This window comes from Dipodomys merriami, unplaced genomic scaffold, assembly GCF_024711535.1.
Source record: "Dipodomys merriami isolate MVZ:Mamm:240054 unplaced genomic scaffold, mDipMer1.0.p SCAF_12, whole genome shotgun sequence".
NCBI classification, from domain to species: Eukaryota; Metazoa; Chordata; class Mammalia; order Rodentia; family Heteromyidae; genus Dipodomys; species Dipodomys merriami.
The window spans coordinates 1,912,249-1,934,478 of record NW_027202493.1 but is presented as its reverse complement, the minus strand read 5'-3'; the positions used below and the strand labels follow the sequence as shown (position 1 = coordinate 1,934,478).

The window sequence follows — 22,230 nt, the reverse complement described above, 5'->3', positions numbered from 1 at the left end:
CAATGGTACTACTACTGGCTATATCTTCAATATATTATGTTAGAGATAAGACACTCCCATGTTATTTCAGCCATAGTCACCATACCAAGAGACAAATTAAGTCTTGCCCAGCAGATTAAGAAGTGTGTATGTGTACAATGGAACAGTCATAACCAAGGACATCCTGTCATTTGTGACATGGATAGAACTAGAGATCATTATGTTGAGTGAAAGAAGCCAGGCTAAAACAAACAGCACATAATACTATATGTGCAGTCAAAAAAGATGGTCTTCACAGAGATTGAGAGTAGAACAATGGATATTTGAGGTTGGAAGAGAAAAGGAAAGGGGAAGATGGAAAAGAATGTACAGATTTCAAACTCAAGGACATTTGAAAGAATCATGTCCTTTTCTAAAAATTAGTTTTGTTAATAGGAATTTTAAAGATGTTTACTTTTTATCAGAACGTAATACCTAAGAACATACACACATATAAATTTAAATTCCATGAATATTTGATATTATTTTCCCCATATGAAAAGTATGTGTATCAAGTCCCATGACTGACCAAAAAACTATGTGTAAACATCTTTCATTATATGTATGGATATGTTTAAGTGTAAATCAGTGTATTAAGACTGTGCTGATTCAGGTTCTAATAAATCATGATTTTAAAAAAAATCCCACAAAGATCTCTAAAGCCAAACCTCTATTTCAGGTAAACATTACAGCTGCCATTTTTTGAGGCTTTGTGTACTCTATGCAATACTTGGGATCCTTACTAATACAGCAAAGAATTTCCACTAAGTTCCATTGGTAGCTGTCATTCTGGGAAAATAAGATACTACTGCCTTTGCTGCATTGTTACCATACCACCTTATATAACAACAGACATTTATTAACAAACCCACTGGTGTTTGCTCCAGGGGACATCAGCTTTTACTTGAATAACCATGTTTAAGAATTCAAAACATCTGCCAATATTAAAAATGTTACTAAATGGAAGTGAGTGCTTGCGTCGAGCTGAAGAGCTGAGGGACAGCGCTCAGGCCAAATTCAAGCCCCACAACCAACAAAAAAAAAAGAAAAAAGAAAAAAGAAAAAAAATGTTACTAAATGATTTACAGAAGTGTTTCAAGGAAGTTTTTTAATTTCTTGAAGTCAAACCACAACAGGGTAGAGCTTTTTCTTCCTTTTAAAGGCTTACATACTTTCTTCTGCCAACAATGCCAGTTGCTATTTAATTTTTGCTTCTCTTAAATTGTCATCATCACTGATCCACACACTGTACATTATGAAAAGACTAGGGGGCAGTCACCACTCTAGGGGAAAGAATATGTCAAAGTCACCACTTACTGCCCACCTAGAATTTAGAAAATCTGAAATTAACAACCATCACATCATAAGCAAGACTCTGGTGTTAAATGAATATACTAGTTGGCATCCACAAAGAGGTGGGGACCACATAAGATACCTGGACTTTAAAAACAATGCTTCAATTCCTGGATGAATAGCATGGTATTCTAGGTAGACCAGTACCACTCAGCAATATGCTCATTAATCAAGTGTAATGTTTTCTCTACCTGAATAAAGGCCCAGGAGAATGAGAATTCCAGCTACCCAAGAGACTGAAACTTGAGGATCAAGTAGAAGCCAGCATTGTCAGACAAATCTGTGCCCTCAAAACTCTCATCTCCAATTAACCAGCAAAAAGCCAGAAGTGGCTCAAGTAGCAGAGCACCAGTCCTTAGTGAATAAACTGGGCTCACAACCCTGCTGACCCACCTAAGAGATAATTCATAAGCCAAGTGCTGATACTTTCAAGCCTATAATTTTAGCTATTTGGGAGGCAGAGATGGTGAATTGAGGTTATAGGCTTGTTGGGCTTATAAAAGTTCCTGAGACACCATCTCAACCAATGGCTAGGCAGTGTCCCTGTCACCCCCACCATACGAGGAAGATCGTGTAGGCCTACCTGGGAATATAGCAAGATCCTATCTAGAAAATAAGCAACACAAAAAGAAGTTTGGAGGTACTGCTCAAGTGGTAGAAAGCTTGCTTAATAAGCATGAGGCTCTAAGTTCAATCCTAGTATTGCCACAAAACCAAAGTGTCTACTCTTTTGTCAATTCTTTGCAAAAAAAAAAATTGCCATTGTTTGTTGTATTAACTTAAGCCAAGTACTTTTGCAGTAGCAATAGCAGGAAATGTTTTTTGAGATAACCCACAAGTAATTACAAGATGTAGTGAGAGCCTGTGAGCAAATCATACTCATTTAAACACGAACTCATTCTCTCCTGGAGATGAAATGCTGTCCTGTCTAAACTTTTATCAGTTTGAGACTTAGAACAATATGCACTATAGAAAATGTCCAGTATACTTCCCAAATTGCTCAGTGACAAAGGGTAGGTAAAGTAAGGTGGCCATTAGCCCTGTCTCACCTACTCACCTTAGGAAACTAAGGCCTCATTCTCAAGGCTGTCTTAATTTTATGAATGTACCTCATATTCAAGTCTAAATAATGAGGCAAGCACAATAACTCAGAGGAAAAAAAAACCACAGAAAAGGTCAACAATGCTCAAGATCTTGGTTCTGACAAATGACTAAATCTGCTATATCAATCAGGTTAATATTTTAATGACTGCCCCTAAAAATACTAAGCAATATTATAAAACGAGTCTAATAAAATTCACTTATTTACTCAAAACTTAGGAGTTATATGCTATTGCAACTTGGTTTCTTTTCTTTGGGAAGGTGAGTTATAATTCCTCTAGAAGGTTTGCAAATGTATTGATTTCCCTACAAAAATCCAGTCAGGTTTCACATTTCTTTAGAAAAGGAAAAAAAATAACCTTTTGTTGACATTTAAACATGTACATGAATGAGTGCTATAATTTCAAAGCAAAGGCCAAGAATTTACATTAGCTATTATTAAGAGGAACAGTGCCACTAACTTACAGGACAATGTGTAGAAAAAATTGAGTTGGAGATGATTGAAAAGGAGAAAAATTCCACATGCAAGACAGGCATCCAAAATGGCTCAACATAATTTATTTTTTTATGTTAAAATGTACAGAGTTCTTTTGAAAGTACTTGCTAGAAAGGGGGGAAAGATATTACATACAAGGAGAGGGAAGAGAGGCCAACTGGCCAGGAGCGCATGACATGGAGAAGTACAAAGGCATCTAGGCACCCCTTCCCCTAGCTTACAGGTCACCAGGAACAAAGTACAAAGAGGTTACAAAACAGGAAAAGCAAATATAAACAGACAGGAATAGACTTAGCTTCATTTGTACATGCGGCTTTTAGAGGCATCTGGAGCTCTATTCACACACTCTAGAGATCTCTTTAAAGAGAATTTTCATCTTTCTTAAAATAGTTTTTAATATTCTACAACAAAGATAAAAAATTTTAAAGATGGAATGAAATGAAAAAGCTTTTATTTTAAAAGGCATCAAAGTCACTAACAGTGAGTTTTTAAATTTATTTTTTTTAGAAGATTACCCAAGTTATCTTGCTAAAAATACATTTTTTTAAAACAGAAGTGAAAAAATGACAGGTACCAATATTACTGTGTTGGATAATTTCTTTTATAATATAGAAAAGAACATATTTTTCTACAATAGGTCTAGTCACAAAGAGGCTGTGGAAAAGGGAGCTGCCCGATTGAAAAACAATTAAAAAAAAAAAACCCAACAAAACCAAACACAACCGCAAACCAACAGAAAGGAATTCAAGGCCCTCATTTCAACAGCTTCTCCTTCTGCCTTGCCCCACCCTCCTCCCAATAGACCTCCCTCCCCTCCCCACCCATCCCTGCCCCATCCCTTCCAGGAAGCATGACACAGCTGAAGATGTAGGGAGAGGGCAGCACAGTGCACTTTCTACAGAGATGACTGGGAACTGGAATAGTATATACAGAGAAACCGGGTCCTACACAGCCTTGCACATGCTCAGAGTTGACAGCGGTAAGGTGTAGAATTCTGCCTTTTTCTAACACACTTAATTGAAAAAGTCAATTAAAGTGTATAAAAAACCAACAAACCTGTGCATTTGAAAAAATTTAATGCCTAATTAGTACTTTAAAAATTTATTTATATAAAATGTACAAACAAAGGAGAGAATTTATGCTTACAGGTATTTCTTTAAGCAGTATTTCCCCCTTTTGGATATTTGACTGCACATACCAAGTGGTATAATAGTTTCCATCTTCTAATGATGGAATATATATATAATATATATATATTATATATATATATTTTTTTTTTTTTACCTATCCCTGGAGCAAGTAATAAGAAGAGAATGGGCAAACTGGTTGCACAAGAGGAAGGAGAATAGACTGGGAACAAAACAAGAAGCTGCTGAAGTCGTGCTGTCCAGATGTGCCCTATATGCTGCTGGTGGTGGGTCTCTCCCTCTTCTCATTAGCCACTGCCAGGAGAGGGGCTGGTGCACTCTGATTCACGGGATGAACTGAGGTCTCAAGACAAATGAAAACTGGAGGTATGGATCATTTAAGTAGTTATGAACTCACATTAGAGTCTCTTTTTAGACACACATTCTGCACCATCTCTGCAACATAAAATCAAGTGTCAAAAGGTTTGTTAGATATTTTTCAAAACCACCAAAGGTACAGTCATCCACCAACACTGTATGAAATAATGTGAGAGGCAAATCATTGGGGACTGCTCTTTTTAGATTTATCAGAGTCAAAGGCTCAAGAATCAAGACCCTTAGTTAGCATTTCAAAGTACATACTAAAAGCAAGAGGCCAGGAGGAATATGCAAGTTATATGGCTGATTCACCAGGTGGTAAAAAAGAAGAGGCTGTTTCCTCTTTTTGATTAAGTGACCATATTTATTCCCCCAAAGGCTAGACTGGGATTGCATCCTCTGAGATTCTGCTGTTAAGTGAGACTTACAGTATTTTTGCGTCTCTGAGTGCTGAGTGGATTATAAAAAGAATTATATTACACTTGATTCCAGAAAAACGAAGATTTCAACAAAGTCTATAAAGAAACATTCTTGGGTAAAGGTTTCAACAGGTGTATACAGAGAGTGGAGGAAATTTTAAAAGGAGAAGCATTTTCTTGCCTCACTTTACTAATAAAAGTAGTAACAATAAGTTTAAGGAGCTTGGGTTGTTTTCCATGTCCCCGTCTGAGTTTCCCCTAAGTGCCTCCTGCTGGAATGAAGTAGGAACTGGGTTTGGAGGAAAGGGTCTAGTTGACCCTTGAGATGTATATATAACGTTTAAAAATGACAACATTGGGAGCTGCAAACAGTGAGGGGAAACATATTTTAAAATAAAGACAATTCACTTTTACACAAAGTCTGTCCATGTGGTATGTAAAGAAAGTAAGGCTCTTTTTAATTATGAAAAGATTTGTGCATGTTTCCCCAATCCCCAAATCCATTTTTAGATGAGTCCTACTGTAAAATGTTCAAGATTGTGAAGAAAACCAAAACCCAGAACAAAATTGAACCCAATAAAAGAGGTCAGGTTTTCTAAAAAATAAAAGAAACCAAAGAAAAGTTCTTCTAAGTCTACAGCAATATTTTAACTGGAAAAAAAAGGTCCATTTTTCTCTCTGGTTTGTCAGTATAAAAAGTTCCTTTATTATATATTTAAGTTTTTAACTGCAAGTTCATCTTGCTCATCTTCTCATGTAAGGTCCATTAAGTGACTGCTTGGGCACACCAGCAGCATTCATGTAGCTGTGATGGGAGGGGCCAGTGTACATCATGTTTCCATGAGGGTTTGGCTGCATAGGCTGCTGGGTATAGGCCTGGCTCCCCATCATTCCCATCTGCATCTGCATAGGATACTGTGCTGTCTGGTTCATGTAGGCAGAGTTACTATGGTAACTGCTGTTCATCATGGGCTGTGTCATTCGATAGCTGTTCATGGCATTCAAGGTGTTCATATTCATGGAATTGACATTATAAGCAGGAGTTGGCATTAAATTAACCCCCATGTTCATGCCGCGCTGAACAGCCAATGCACGAGGACCAGCCTGCATGGCAACTGCTGGTGGGCTGCGGCCATACAGCTGCTGCTGATGTGCAGCCGCAGAGGGCAGTGGTGCAGACTTGGAGCGGATGGAAATGTGCCCCTTGACTGGCATCTGCCCTTGCAACCTCTGAGTGTGAGGAATGCCAATGTTGGTGGCAGACATATTACACGGAAGCAGAGGTGATGTGAGGTTCATGGTAGTGGATGCCAAGTTGGGGGGCGGTGTCATTGTGGCTTGTGCTTGAGGGGTCCCAGCTAAGGGATGAGATGGAGCTAGCTGAGCCAGTCCTGTATTAGACAAAGAAACACTGGTTGCATAGGAAGTCACAGCAGGAGAATGGCTATAAGGCATGGCATGAGGGTCCATAATGGTGTTGGTCAGCTGTTGCAACTTGGCTAAACTAAAAGTGGCTGATGGTTGAGAGTAACTGCCAGCACCAAAGTCCCCTGGAATCCGCTCATAGATACTTATGTTCCCTGTGCTCCCAGATTCTGGGATCTCCATGATCATAGGCGCTGGAGTGAAGCTGTTATTCATGCTACACTGTGACAGCGGGGGCTGCTGCTGGGGTGGGGGTGGAGGCTGCTGGGGCTGTGGTGGCTGGGGCTGTGGCGGCTGGGGCTGTGGTGGGGGTGGCTGCGGTGCTGGTTGCTGTTGCTGCTGCGGTGGCTGCGGCTGAGGCTGCTGTTGTTGCTGCTGTGGTGGCGGCGGCGGCTGCTGGTTACTGGGAGGCCTCTCCACCACACAGCTCTGAGGTGACTTGATATTGCAATTGGAAGCAGGCTGGACAGTGTTCTGTTGCATCATGCTGCAGCTGCTGCCCATGTTAGCCATTTGCTGAGTGACAACACAACTATTTTGGGTGAGGCTACTGGAAGATGACAACGCACCATAAGAGCAGCTGCTCTGAGAGGAGTTATTCCCACAGATGCTGCCACCCATTGTGGAATCATAGCTGCTTGGGTTCTCATAGTTCTCTGTGGTGCTCTCAATGCTGCCCAGATCACTGAAGCCACTGTCGACTACCTGCTGAGAATGGTCTGATACAGAAGGCACATCCATCATAGGGCTGGTCTCCATGTTCTGCATAGAGGGTGCGGACAGTGATCCTTGTTCTGGGCTGATCTGTGTATAACCACTCTCCAGGGCAGGCACGTTAGGACTGCTGACTGAGCGGACAGACTGGCTTGGATGAGATTGAACTGAGGATATTGGGCTATTATGTTCTGAGGCATGACAGTCTTCAACCATTGCTATCTGAGGGTCATCATCAGCCTGTGTGTAACTCTGCAGTGTCTGACAAGCTGCAAGGGTCTCTTCACAGTCCTGGTAGGCTCCTTCGTGCTCATTGCTTTCCTCTTGAGTCAAAGATTGTACCGCTTGTACAGTTTCCAGATCCAACTCACTATGAGGAATCTCTTCTTCCTCTTTTAATTCAATTAATTCTTCCTTAGTGTTTGAATCTTCTTCATGATCATCCTCGGACCCTGGTATATGCTCTGATACCACAGATGTCTCATGGGAAGGCTGTTCCTCCTCGGAATCCGGTTCTGTTTCATCTTTATCCTTTACATTCTCCCTACTGTTCTGCATGTCAGTATCTAAAAAAGACTCCTGGCCACCAGGCTCCTCTTTGACATCTTCTCTTACAGGCTGTTCCTCTGGCTCCTTTTTCTTTGCAGATTCCAAATGGCCATCATCTTCATCATCTGCATCATGGTCTTCATTCTGGTTCGTCTCTATGGTCACTTCATCTTCCTCCTCTTGTTCCTGTTCTTCCAGCTCTTGTGGCTCTTCCTCAGACTGTCTCTGTTCTTCCAAGACATGAGGTTTCTCTTCCTCTTCTTCTACCTCGGGGTCTTTCATTTCGGCCTCAGGGCTGTTGCTACTGCCCACTGGGGAAGCTGCTCTAACTTCACTGATATTTGTGTCCTCTTCCTCTCCTTCTTCAACCTCATCTGCTTCTCCGTGCAGCTCCTCTTCCTTTCTTTCTTCTGACAAAGGCAAATCTTTTGACTCAACAGTTTCTTCATTCTCTTGAGTTTTAGATTTACGTCCAGCCTTAGGAATAGGGGCAGGGGGCTCAACAATGCATTCTTGCAAAGAAACAGCTGTGATTTCCCGATTCAACTTAAATCCTGGTTTTCGTCCAGGTCTTTTCTTCCAGTGGACTGGTTTGCGGCTTTTGCCTTTGGGCCATCCCTTTTTCTTTTTCATAGGTGTAGATGTATCTGCCTCCAGTGAAGAACTGCTCACATCACATTTTCGCAAGAGAGATACTGGCTTTAGGATAGGAGTGTCTATACAGGAGAGAATAAAAAAATAATAAAGATAGGTTACAAAATTTTATATTTCTTGAGACCACCATACACAATAGGAATGCTTTTTATTCATCATCACTTTTACTGACTCTTACTTTCATTTTAACAGTAAGAATATAAAGGATAAAGGTAATTAAAAGCATCTTCTAGAGCCACATAAAACCAGTAGAAGAATCCTGATCTACATTATGCTACCATTCCCTAATGAAGCCAGTTTCAAAGTAACCACAGCATATGGCTGTGGAAAGTTATTCTCTGAGTGTATAAAATGAAAATAAGCTTTAAAAAGATGCAATACCTAGTAAGTAATTTTTATCATGTTGTCTTTACTGTACAACTGTATGTTACAAGTCAGCTTTTTTTGCTTGCAATTTATGTTATCTGTTTTTCCCCCCATTCCCTGAAATTCATTCAAGGTAGTAGTAGGAGCCAGTGTAAACAAATGTGTGTTTTTTTAAAATTTTCCCCAGAACTCAGATTTTAACTTGTATTATATCTGAACTTTGTCTTGTATTTGCTAGGTAGGTACTCTATAGCTTGAGTCACATTCTCATCTCACAATGGTTTTATTAATGTTGCATATATATGCAAAGCATTTAGTCCTAGACAAGTAAGAAATTTACTTAGTCCTAAACAAACAAGAAGTTAAAGCAGCAGTAATACTTACAGAACTTTGATGTTTGCATTATTTTTTCTAAATGGAGATAAAATATACATAAAACTCATCTTAACCATTTTTTATTATACAGTTTAGTGGCATTAAATATATCTTAAATCCCCCTTAATTTAAAAAAGCTAAAAGCACCAAGAACAGGATTTGACAAGGAGAATTTACAAAGGTACTAAAAAACAGGTGTACCTGAAAGTACACAAGATAATGGCTGCATCAGAAAAAACTCCCCAAGGAGACAGAACTTAAACATGTTCACTAGTATAGTGAACAGTGACTCAAGATAACGTTAAGTGCAAAATTTACACAATAAATTTACACAATAAATTTTTAGCTTCTGACAACTCAAAATTTATCACAAATAAAATTCTGGAGAATCATTCACAATATAGCAAACAATATAGTCATCTTATTGAATTACATTGAAAGTATTTGTTTTAACTGGGCGCCGGCAGCTCATACCTATAATCCTAGTTACTCATGAGAATGAAATGTAAGAATCATGGTCTGAAGTCATCCTGGGTATAAAAATCTGAGACACTCTCAAGTAAACAACAAAAAGCTGGAAGTTAGAATTGTAGTTCAAAGTGGTAGAGTACCAGCCTTGAAAACAAAAAGCTAAGGGAAAGTGCCTGGCTGTGAGTAGAAGCCATAATGTTAGCATACACAAAAAATAAAGTACTTGTTATACAAAAATATAATTATAATAAAGAGAATAGCTGGGTACAATAGCATCCACCTATCATCTCAACACACAAGAAGCTGAAGCGGGAGAGTCACAAGTTCAAGGCCAGACTAGAGACATAATGAAAGCCTGTCTCAAAAAAAAAATTCATAAAGAAAATTCAAGAGTTTTATTTACTGGATTTGAAATAAAGACTTTAAAGGTAGAATAAAGGGGGCTGGGAAGGTGGCTTAGTGGTAGAGTGCTTGCCTTGTATGAATGAGGCCCTGGGTTCGATTCCTCAGCACCAAATAAACAGAAAAAGCCAGAAGTGGAGCTGTGGCTCAAGTGGTAGAAAGCTAGCCTTGAGCTGAAGAGCTGAGGGACAGTGTCCGGCCCAGAGTTCAGGCCCCCACGACCGACGGGGGGGAAAAAAAAAAAAAGTAGAATGAAGGACCTGAGGCTCAAGTGATAAAGCTTTTGTCTAACAAGTGCAAGGGTCTGAGTTCAAACCCAATCCAAACAAAGCAAATAAATAAAAGTAGAATAAGGAGCTGGGCACAGTCATTCATGTCTGTAATCCTAGCTACAATGGGAGCTAGAGGCAGAGATAGAAGGATTATGCATGATCTGAGGCTAGCTCTACACAAAGAGCTAAAAATTCACTTCACAAAAAGTATCTAAAGCTAGGAGTTCACTCAAGTGGTAGAGTGCTTACCTAGCAAGCCCTGAGTTCAAGCACTAGGATTGCTATCAAAGAAAAAAAAGGTAGAATTAAAAAACTTAAAGGAAAAAAATGCTAATAGTTTATGTAGCAATGGTGGGCAACAAGATTTCTTCACATTCACCTAGCTAAAGTAATTAAATTTTGTTTGGCCTCATGCAGTAGCTTAAAAACCTGTAATTCTTAGCTACTTAGAAGACGGAAATAGGAGGAAATCAAGATTCAAGAGCAACCTAGGCAAAAAGAAGTTCATGAGACTACATCTTAACCAATGGCTGGGTCCACTGATGCATAGCTGACATCCCAGTTATAGGGTTCAGTGGTGGTGTGTATCTGTCATCTCTAGTGACATGAAGAAGCACAAATAGGAGGACTGCAGCCCAGGACAAACAAATACAAGGCAAGACCCTACCTCAAAATTAACTAATGCACCAAAAGGTTAAAGGAGTAATTTAAGTGGTAGAATGGTTTAGTCCCTAGTAAAATAAATACAAAACAACCCCCCCCCCACACACACACAACGTTGGTTTGTGCTCATGCAAGGAAAACACACTGTAGGTATGGATGGCATGATACACTGGCAAAACTTAAGGTTGGGATGCTAAAACCTAGTTCCTGAGCAGTTCATCTTATAAAGTCCCAGTTTCTGTGTCTCTAAAGAGTAATATAAATAAAATTATTTTTAAAAGTACATAATTAAGCTGAGTACCAGTGGTTCACACTTGTAACCCTAGCTATGCACGAGACTGAGATTTGGAGAATAGCAATTTGAAGCTACTCTGGGCAGAAATATTCATTAGATTCCATCTCCAAAATAACCTGCAAAAGGCAATAGTAAAAGAGTGTCTCAGAGGTAAAACACCAGCCTAGCAAGTATGAAGCCTTGGGTTCAAATCCTAGTAACTCAAAAAAAAAAAAAGTAGATTTTTAGATACACTATAAACCTATTTTTAGTTACTGTTACTAGTTATTAGCAATGTACTACTAGTAGCTGGGTATGATGGCCCACAGCTGTAATCCTAGCACTCAGAAAGCTAAAGTAGAAGGATTACATGATTGAAGCCAGCCTGGGCTATAGAGTGACATTTTGTTTCAGAATACAAAAACAAAATAGTGGGCCTTTGTGGCTTACTCCTATAATCCTACCCAGAAAACTCAGATCTGAGAATCAAAGTTTGAAGGCTGCCTGGGCAGAAAAATCTGAGATTCTTTATCTCAACTAACTAGTAAAAAGCTAGAAGTGGAGCTGTGGTTCAAGTGGTAGAGTGCCAACATTAAGCAAAAAGTGCAAGACCCTGATTTCAAGACCCAGAATTGGCACCAAAGCAAACAAACCAATCCCAGACTCCAAAAAAGAAAACCAGTAACAGAAGGTAATTATTGTATACTAGAGTGAGGAAGGGTTCCTGAACACATCTGATACAAAAAATTTGTGTTATTTTTAGGGAGATATCTTCTTAGGGCTTATTCATTTAAAGATATTTACTTTCTTAAGCATTCAGAAAGCACTAATGAGCAAAACAGTCCAGGGTGTTCACATTATAATAAATATCTTGCAACGCTAAGGCCAGGTGACTAACTAAAAAAGCCAAGAAAAGATCAGACAAAAATGATCCTGAGTTCAAGAATTAAATGCAAAAGGAACACAGATATACTTGATATGACTTTTAGAGATTGTCAAGCCTTTTTCTTGCTTAGTATTCATGTTTCTTTTCAATCCTTTTGTTAAGGACATGCTGCTATCACTGTTCTGGATTTAAAGATATTAAAACTGCAATAATTAGCTGCGTGCTGGTGGCTCATATCTGTCATCCTAACTACTTAAGAAGGCTAAAATCTGAGGATCATGGTTCAAAGCTAGCTTGGGCAAGAAGTCTGTAAGATTCTCATCTCCACTTAACCACAGGAAAAGCTGGGAGTGGAGCTGTGGCTCAAGTGGTAGAGCACTAACCTTGTGCACAAAAACTCAGGGACAGCACCCAGGCCTACTTCAAATCCCAGGACTGGCAAAAAAAAAAAACACCAAAACCCAAACAAACAAAAAATCCTTGCAATAATTAAACAGTTCTATAAAACATACCATCGGCGTCATCTGATTCATCTTCCTCTTCCTCTTTAGATTTCCTCTTAGAAGAGGAGTGGCACCTGAGAACATCCTGTGAGGACAAGCGATGGAAGTATCCTCTATGGAAAAGTTCATTTTCCTCCTCCTCTTCCTCTTCCTCCTCCTCCTCCTCCTCCTCAATTTCAAATGTGGGTTCTAATCTTGGCATTGGTCTTTCAGAGTCGGAGTCTTCAAAAGGTTCATCTAATACCTCTGTGGTCTCAGAAATAGTTTCTGTGACTACACTGCTATTGTGATGTTTGCGCTTTCGGACTCTCCTTCTTCGGTGAAGAATTGGTTTCTATTTTTTTTTTAAAAAAAGCAAATATTTATTTATAATAACGAACACCATCTTCTCTACTAGTAATATGAACAATGTTTTAAAAATGAATAGAATTAGCATGTATAAAATGAGGATGCTGTTTGCTAAAAGATATCGTGAATATCATTTTAAAATACTAAAGCAAGATACTATACACAAAATATTAAGGGCACAAAGACTTTGGATAAATGAACACAATTTTGTTAAAGAACAGGCAAGTGCATCCAAAGGGCAGATATGTTAATTACCTTATATCCATTAAATTTTACATTGAGTTACTTTGACAGAAAAATTTCTAGATACTGGCCCCTGAACTTCTCTTTGTCTTATACATCACTATGTAAAGTTACCACATCAGTAAAGTTGTAGGCCATTTTCAGGAACTAGACATAAAAAAAATTATATTGGAGTATAAAAAATTATATTGGAGTTTTGATTTTGTGTTAATGATGCATTTTCATATTAAAACATCTGTTAGTGAAATGGATATACTTTTGCACTAGGCTGACTTAATATTTTAAATCACACAAATTATATCGCCAAGTAATAGAGATGATGATGACCACAAGAATATTTAATAGACTGTTCTCATTCAGTTGTGGCAAGAAATAGTAAGAACTTGCTCAAAATCATACAGCTAGTCTATGTAGAAACTACTGTAAAATAGTCTCTTGAGCCCCAATCAAATGAATTTTTTTCACACAAAGAAATAGTGTATCTGTTTTACCTTATAAATATGAAATATTATAAGCCCTACTATGGTAAAGATATATTCACAATCATGCGATGAAAAGTAGTTAGCCAATGCTCATTTTTTCCTGCTTTGAATCTATTAGTTGTAACTGAGAATACACTTTTCAAAACAGATTAAAAATGGCCCTGCTCGTTGAAAAACTGGCTGATTCTAGCAATGAGACAGGAAATATAGAAAACAGAACTGAAGCAACTTACAGTTCCATAAAGTAAAAAAGTGCTCAAAACAAAAACAAAACCCCACAATGATGAGACTGTGATAAACGGGTCAGGAGTAATCTCAAAGATCTTGAGCAAATGTAAAAAGCAATAGTACTGATTTGATATTGAAGTATCAGGTAAATATCTAATAAGAGTCCATATTGAAAAAAAACAAACACCAGAATAAACATCGATAGGTGGGACAGAATGAACAAATCTCCCAAACAAATAATGTATGCAAGATACTATATTTTTAAGCTAACTACTCATACACTTCTGAAATGTGTGAAAGTGTGTGCACTTTCTTCTAGTACAGTATGGAGGAGAAACCTGAGAAGCACTGAATGAAGTAACATCAACAATGAAAAGTCATACTGATAGTAAATACCCTTGTAACTGATTATACATACTCATAGATACTCTTTAAATGTGATGAGAATGGCACTTTTACTTCTAAGGTCTTCCTCTAAAGACCACATGACTCATTTCAAATATCATGAGAGGTATTCTACAAAATCCCTGACCAGTCATCCTTACTGGTTAAGGTACTCTAAAAGAAAGAAAGAGAGGGAAGAGAAGAAGGGAGACAGGAGAGGAAACGGGGGAGAGGGAGGAGAAAGAGGAAGGGAGAGGGAGAAGGAGACAGAGATTGAGAGAGAGATATATCCTTTCCTTCTCGCTCTACCTTCTGAGTAGCTATGATTTACTATCTCTACTCAAATGATTTTCTTTTTTCCTTTCCTTTTTTTGAAGCGAGGGTGAGGGTAGAGGATATGCTAAGAAAAGGAATAATTTCATTAGTTTGGAAGAAAGCTATCACCCATTGCCATGAAGGGGATCATCAGGAAACTGACATAATTTAGTCCAGTTGGCTGTGCCAATGCTGAAGGTTTACTTCATAGCCTGCGATGTGTTTGGCACAAGTAGTCCACTTACCGGTGGTTTTACTTTCCATGATTCAACCACAGTCCAAAAATATTAAATGGAAAGTGCCAGAGATAAGTAATTTCATAAGCTCTAAATTATGTATTTTTCTAAATAGTATAATGTAATTCCATGCCATCCTGCTCCTTCTTGACTTGGCCTTTCTCTGGCATATCCATACTCCTCCAATCCTTAGTAGTTATTTGGTTATCAGATAGACTGGCACAGTACTGCAGTGTTGTGTTCAAATAACCCCTATTTTAGTTTCAGAGTAGCCCAGATGGTGAGAGTAGTGATGTTGGTGATCAGACATGCCAAAGAAAAGCTACAAGTAAAAAAGTTAGATACTACATCCACTTAACTGTTATTATACTATACTGTCACCATTATTCTATTTTAATACCAGTTAATCAGTTATTGCTGTTAATCTCTTACTGGGCCTGATTTGAACAGCAAACTAGAAAGCTAAAAAGCGTTTCTGCCCTTAAATAAACTTGTGGCATCTAAGTTAACTTCCATGAACCAAAGACGTTATCTACACATTTCAAATGTTCCTCAGGAAGATCACTAGTTTGTTCAGATTTAAAGTTGGAAAATTTCTACCTTAATCTTTCAGAGCAGTAGGACAGGACAACAGTGTACAATAAGCTGAAGCTAGAGAACAACACATACAGAAACACATTACCTTCCGCTTCAAGGTGGGTTTTGTAAGAATTGGTGGTGAGTTTGACCGAGGACTTTCTGGCTCTTCCTCCTCCTCACTGCTCTCGCTAAAGCCCCTAAGGACAGCCCTGTCCCCATCACTATAGCAACGAGGCAGTCTATCATTTGCTTCTGGCAACCTGCATCTAAGAACCTTCGGACTTTTCTTTAGTTGTTCTCGCCATAGCTCAGCACCCTCACTTAATCTTCTTTTGGGAAGGTCTGGCTTCCCATCCAGGCTTTGCTGCTCCTGAGGGATTGTCAACTGTTCTTCGTTTGCAGTGTATTGTTCTTGGGAGGTTTCCAGTTTTCCCTCACATTCTCCATACTGTTCCTGAGGAGCTGATGATGTCTCTTCCAAGAGCAGTTTAGAGTCTTTATCACCAAAGCGTTCCTGGGGCTTTCTGTTCTTTCTCCCCCAGCGGCCCCTCCGAGATGGTTGACTATTTGCAGGAAGACTATCACGGGGAAGGACCTGCTTGTTCAAGCGTGTGGAACTGGCTGGAGTTATAACTTCTGGTTTCTTTTCACTTCCTATTGAAGAGTAAGAATCTTGTTCTTTGTTCTCCCGAGACATAGACTTTCCCACCTGATTTTAGAAAATAAAACAAAAATGGTTAAATTTTCAGTCCTGTTTACTTTTATCTACCTATTCTGCCTTTCCATGACATAAAAAGAAACAGAAATCAGGCATAGTGGTGAGAGCTTGTAATCTAATACCCAGGAGGCTGATTGTGTATTCAATGCACACATAAATGTGTTTAACCATTGATGATGGTCTATACTACACTATACAGCTTTCAATGTTTTTCTTTATATGACTGTATGTTCATTGAAAATTTCAATGCTCTACTGAAAACACATGTGTGCTAACATTATTCAGTAATTTTAAGGAAAATGGATCTTCATTTCATGTTAGTGAAATGTCATATTTGATTCAATGTAGAGTCCTCAATTAGTATACAACTTAAAATTTAACTTTATTTGCATTCTGGTAAATATTCAATCATAATAACACATTGGAAGAAATATGATGGTCTCCTAATGGCCTAGCACTTAAAAATACACTAGTAAGTAAATGAGCCTGAGTTTTCCTGCAATTTCTACCTTTGAAATAAAAACTGTCATCAAAAGCAAACTGAATGGGACTGGAGGTATGTAGCAAGTGGTAGAGTGCCAAGCAAGCAAGTAAGCAGCCAATCAAGTGTGAGGTCCAAGAGTCCAAAACTGCCAAAAATAAAACAAACAAAAAATAAGAGACTACTCATGCACCATGTCCTTACACTGGTCTCTACTTCTCTTTCCTGGCACTGGGGCTCTTCACTCTCTCCTTCATCCACCTCGTCCTCTTCCTCCTCTGAGACAACCGAGTTGGAAACTATAACAGGAGTCCAGCGTAAACATTCTGGATCTACATCCACAGGTCTCAAATTCAGTTGAAGTTTGGCCATGTGATCCTGGATAAGTTTTTCCCGGCGTATAATCACAAATCTACAACCAGAGAAAAGTTTATAGCAATCAACAATGTACAAGATGTACATAAAAATGAATATGGTCATATAATTAATGAAAAACCCTTGAAATGACAATGACAAATACTTTGGAATAATGAAATACAGAAAAAGGCCACCCCAAGTGCTAACAAGTATGAGTTGTACATGGCCTATATTCAATTGTATATTAAGTTTTTCTAACTAATTATTGACCTGAACTTTCCATATGTGCAATTTTGTCTTCTCTGAGCTTCCTTTCCTTTTATCCATTTATTGATCTCAAATGTGTCCCTTTTTCTGTGGCCTTTTCCTAACCACTTTAATTAGGGGTACAGTCTGTCCTTCATTTTAATATATATTTTTACTTGTTATCATTTAAGTGGACAATAAAGGTCTATTTTAATATTGTTTCTAGAGGTATACATTGATTACTGCTTTTTCATCAATAATCTGGCTATCTAGTCCCAAAAGTTCCACCTAATTTCTTTTCAAAAGTATGTAAAGGGATGTGATACTCACTGGTCACTACGAAAGTCCAGCATTCGTAGGTGGTGGAGTGTGGAAGTAATGTCTTGAGGGCAGATGCCAGTCAACTTGCTTAGCTTCTTAATGCTGATTTGCTTGTCATTTTGGTGATAAAGGCACTCCAATATTACACTTTTCCAATAAGCCATGTAGGAAAGACGACCAAGATCTGATAACGGTTTCTCAGGTGATCCTGCTTGGCCTTCACGTTTTGATAACAAATAACCTAAAGAAACCCCATAACTATCAGAAACTCTAAAAATAAAGTTTGATTCACCCAAATAGTAATATCTTTTGCTATTACTAATCCAAATATTATAAGTAATAGTAATTTCAAAGGTAAATTACTTTTGTGTGTGTGTGTGTGTGTGGGTCATGGGGCTTGCGCTCTGGTCCTGAGTGCTGTCCCTCAGCTCTTCAGCTCAAGGCTAGCGCTCTACCACCAGAGCCACAGCACCACTTCTGTTTTTTCTGGTAGTTTATTGGAGATAAGAATTTCATGGCTTTTCCTGCCCAGGCTAGCTTTGAACCACAATCCTCAGATCTCAGCCTCCTGAGTAGCTAGGATTACAGGCGTGAGCCACCAGCGCCTGGCTGGTAAATTCCTTTAAAAACAAAAAACTTACAAAATTACAATGGAGATTACATATTAACCTATAAATGCTATGCTTCAACCTAATTTTAGTCACTATAAATCACTAAACCACTCAAGTTGATGAAAACCAGGACTTTTATCAACAAGGTGCACTAATAAGATTAAAACTGAAATAGTTTTAATGTCTACATAAAACAGGAGAAAGTCATCTTTGCATATTTTATTTGGGCCACTAGAGGGCCACTGCTGTATCTGAACTGAGAAATACAAAAGAATGTCATAGTTTTCGCATAATTCTATTCAGATTGAGGTTTATTCTATGAGTGAATACATTTCTCACTTCAATCCAAACACTCCCTACAACTGCCTATCAGTTTTGTCAAGCAAAACTGTCAGCAAGAATATGTCAGAGTAGATGGTCTGTGAATAACTCAAGGAGTGGGAGTATAAAGTCTGAGGGAAAAGAATAAAAAAAAATTGGATGGCAGTAGAAATTAAGCTTTTGTCTCATTAAAGAACATTTAAATGAGCCTAAAAATGGCTATCTAAGCTGGGCATTAGTGGGCTCATGCCTGTAAAAGTAGCTATTCAGGAGGCCAAGATCTGAGGATCCAAGTTTGATGCCAGCCTGGGAAGGAAGTGCATGAGTCTCTTATCTCCAATTAAGAAAAAGCCTGAAGTAGAGCTATGACTCAAATGGTACAGAGCTAGCCTTGAGCAAAAGGACCCTAGGAACAGCACCAAGACCCAGAGTTCAAGCACCAGTACTGGCCAAAAAAAGAAAAAAAAGGCTATCTGGAAAAATAAAACAAATACTGTAATCCTACAGATGGTTGTTCATATAGCTCAAAAACATCACTATAAATAGTTTCCCTAACTTTGCTATTTAATGGTAGTTAACATACTAATTATGAGTCCTATTTCAAAATAATATATTAATATCAAAGGAAATATAAAGTTCTACCCCATATTGCTAACCACAAAAGCCAAGAAAATAACCAATAGGGCATACCTTCAATAAAACTGGTCAGGAATATAGTTAAAAACCAGTAAAACAAACGTAAGCAGTTAACTTTCCATTTATATGTATCCATCTATCTATATATTCTATAGGGTATCTCTGTATGTATATCAATATTTGTCTCTATAGATAGTTGTGTATATTCTTTTAAATACCTTTTTTTATAGCAATATCTAGGGGAAAATATTCCCCCAAATCACTATTTTATAATCATAAAAATAATTGTAAATACTTAAGTTTCTAAGCAAGATTATGAATGTATGAAACGAATGGGAGGAGAAAAACACCTTTACTGAACTCAGAATAAGTTATATTGTCACTAGGCAAGACCTAAAACTAAAACACGAGTGTGTGGGTGCAAGTGTGTGCGCACGCGCACTCACATACACATACACATTATCTTAGATAATTAGGAAATGAAAACTTAACACTGAACAGCTTCTATATTTGACTAACACTAATTTAGTTTATACAGTATTTCCAGTATTGCTGTGAATTAGTTACCACTGCATAAAACTGCATTCAGTATTAGATATTTAAAAATACTTTGTGCCCAACCAAAAGAAAAAGGACTGTGGCTTTAAGGTTCACACAATATGACAGTGATACTAGGAGCTAATGAATCATCTACAAATCTTTAAATGCACATATCCAGAAGGTTCACAGGAAGAGATAATGAGAAGCTATGTTAATATAATCCTTACTAAAATCGATGAGGAACCTGCCGTAGCCCTTACGCTGGTACTGAGGAAGAATCATTATACAGGAAACGTTATATTTCTGTTGGCAGTGCTTTTCCTGGTAGAAAAAAACAAAAGCCAAGTTTTAAAACAACCAAGTAAAATTGAATAGTAATGCTAATTATTAACAAAGTCTAACAGCCCAAACCACAAAGCAACCATCTCAGGAGAGTAAAAAACATAAAATAAAATGCTATCCAACACCATCTGCAACTCAAAAACATGTCAATGTATAAGATCAGCAGAGGAATCTGAGTCTACCTAATCTGCAGTGTTACAAATGATAAATCAGTAAAGAACTAGAAACAAGAGGAGTCATCAACTGTTTTAAAGTTTCCTTAACTTCCTGGTTTGGTACAACACAGAACAATCCCTTCTATTAGTCATACCTAGCTTTATAGAAAATAGTCTTGAGGGCTGGGAAGGTGGCTCAGTGGTTGAGTGCTTGCCTTGCATGCATGAGGCCCTGGGTTCGATTCCTCAGCACCACATAAGCAAAAAGAAAAAAGCCGGAAGTGGTGCTGTGGCTCAAGTGGTAGAGCACTAGCCTTGAGGTGAAGAGCTGAGGGACAGCGCCCAGGCCCAGAGTTCAGGCCCCACGACCGGACCCAAAAAAAAGAAAAAAAAAAAAAAAAGAAAATAGTCTTGAGCCAGGGGCTCATAGCTAACATTTATAATCCTGTTTCAAACCAGCCCTGGCAAATAAATCTGAGAGAATATCACCAATTGACCAGCAAAGCTATTAAAACTGTGGCTCAAGTGATAAAATGCCAACCAAGAATAAAAATAGCCAGGCAAGAGCACAAGGCCCTGAGCTCATGAGTTCAAGCACCAGTATCAGCATGTGTGCTTACCACACACACAACCTAAAAAACCTTCACTCCTACAAATATATTTAATATACTTAAATATATTTAAAACAGCTTTACTTAGTGAAATAGTCCTTAAAGAAGTCTAATAAAACTAGTACTTTCCACTAAACTTTTTTTGGGGGGCGTCAGTCATGGAGCTTGAACTCTGGGCCTGGGCGTTGTCCCTCAGCTCTTCAGCTCAAGGATAGCATGCTACCACTTGAGCCACAGTGCCACTTCCGGCTTTTTCTGTTTATGTGGTGCCGAGGAATCCAACTCAGGGCCTCATGCATTTGAGGCAAGCACTCTACCACTGAGCTACCTTCCCAGCCCCCCACTAAACTTTTTATATTCAGATGTTATCTTGGGCTTGCATAAATAAAAGTACATCTTTTAAGTTGTATGACTAGAAACTTCTAGAGTAGAAAATTAAGAAAAAGAAATATCCTTTAATAAAAATGCTATCTTAATCTTATTTCTATGCCTAAAATTCAAATTAAGATCAGAAAATTTAAGTTGAGAAAGAGCTGAGATAGGTAAATTACTGTGTTTATCTTACAAGCTCTATCCATTATCACCATGGGAATAGAAGTCATTTTAAAGCTTTTCCTCTTGAGTATTCCCAGCACTGCATGTTCCTAGGAGAATATTGTCTGCTGTATGTTACTAGGCACCTCTAGCAATTGGTAAGTTTCTGAATGTCCCTACAATTTCTTTTCCCAAACAGCTACACATGACACTATGAAGGTGCTATATCATGTAGTGTCTCCTACTAAGAACTAGCCAAGATTATTCCATACAAATTTAAACATTTTAGATTTAAATTTAAACATTTAGGTCGACAGTGGCTGATGTTAATAATCCTATTATTCAGGAGGCTAAAATCTGAGGACTGTTGTTAAAAGCCAGACCAGGCAGACAAGTACAATTAATTAGTAAAAAGCTGAAACTAGAGATATGGCTCAAGTGGTAGCCTTGAGGAAAAAAGCCAAGCAAGAACACTAGACCCTGAACTCAAACTCCAGGACCTGCACAATAAATAAATAAATAAATAAATAAATAAATAAATAAATAAATAAATAAATACTTACTTTAGAAAAGTAGCCAACAAGGTGGCAGCCCTTGACATCATTCTGTGTTAACACATAAAAAAGAAATGGCTCCACGTCATAATAGAGTGTTTTGTGGTCAAGAAACAACTTTGCCAAGAGACACAGGTTTTGACAATAAATGGTACTCACATTCCCATCAACCTGGGGGATAGAGAGGAAGACAGAAGAAGCGGTTTTAGAATAACATATATTAGCTACTGCAAGAATCTTCAGGCATCCCTAGCCAAGCATAAGAGGACTTATGAGTGATCACAACACATGAGAACCTTGAAACTGGTATAATGGTACAATGCTGCTTTAAGACAAATATATAAAACTGTACTTTCAATAGGCAGGAATAAATACAGTAGTGAAGACCTAGTTTTAAGATAGCATTTTTCTGTAATAATAAGATTAAATGCAGCTCCATTTTCAAAAGTAGTTGAACCAAAGACTCAAGTGTAACCTTTTCTAAAGTACACTATTGGATAAAACAGTATAGCAGGGGCTGGGAAGGTGGCTCAGTGGTAGAG

General features: G+C 38.2%; 1 protein-coding gene across 4 annotated transcripts in view; it reads right to left on the bottom strand.

Annotated features, from left to right (window-relative positions):
- Positions 1–5,329: 5,329 nt before the first annotated feature.
- The window catches only part of Kat6a (lysine acetyltransferase 6A), a 118,940-nt gene continuing 102,039 nt past the window's right edge, over positions 5,330–22,230 (bottom strand). For all 4 annotated transcript variants that reach the window (XM_070016085.1, XM_070016089.1, XM_070016087.1 and 1 more), the window contains 7 exons: positions 21,698–21,859; positions 19,720–19,813; positions 17,394–17,625; positions 16,665–16,872; positions 15,365–15,970; positions 12,456–12,780; positions 5,330–8,296 (listed from right to left, as the gene is read on the bottom strand). In XM_070016085.1, the coding sequence (XP_069872186.1) occupies positions 5,637–8,296; positions 12,456–12,780; positions 15,365–15,970; positions 16,665–16,872; positions 17,394–17,625; positions 19,720–19,813; positions 21,698–21,859 (4,287 nt within the window). In that variant the 3' untranslated portion in view covers positions 5,330–5,636. The remainder of the gene's footprint in view (positions 8,297–12,455; positions 12,781–15,364; positions 15,971–16,664; positions 16,873–17,393; positions 17,626–19,719; positions 19,814–21,697; positions 21,860–22,230) is intronic.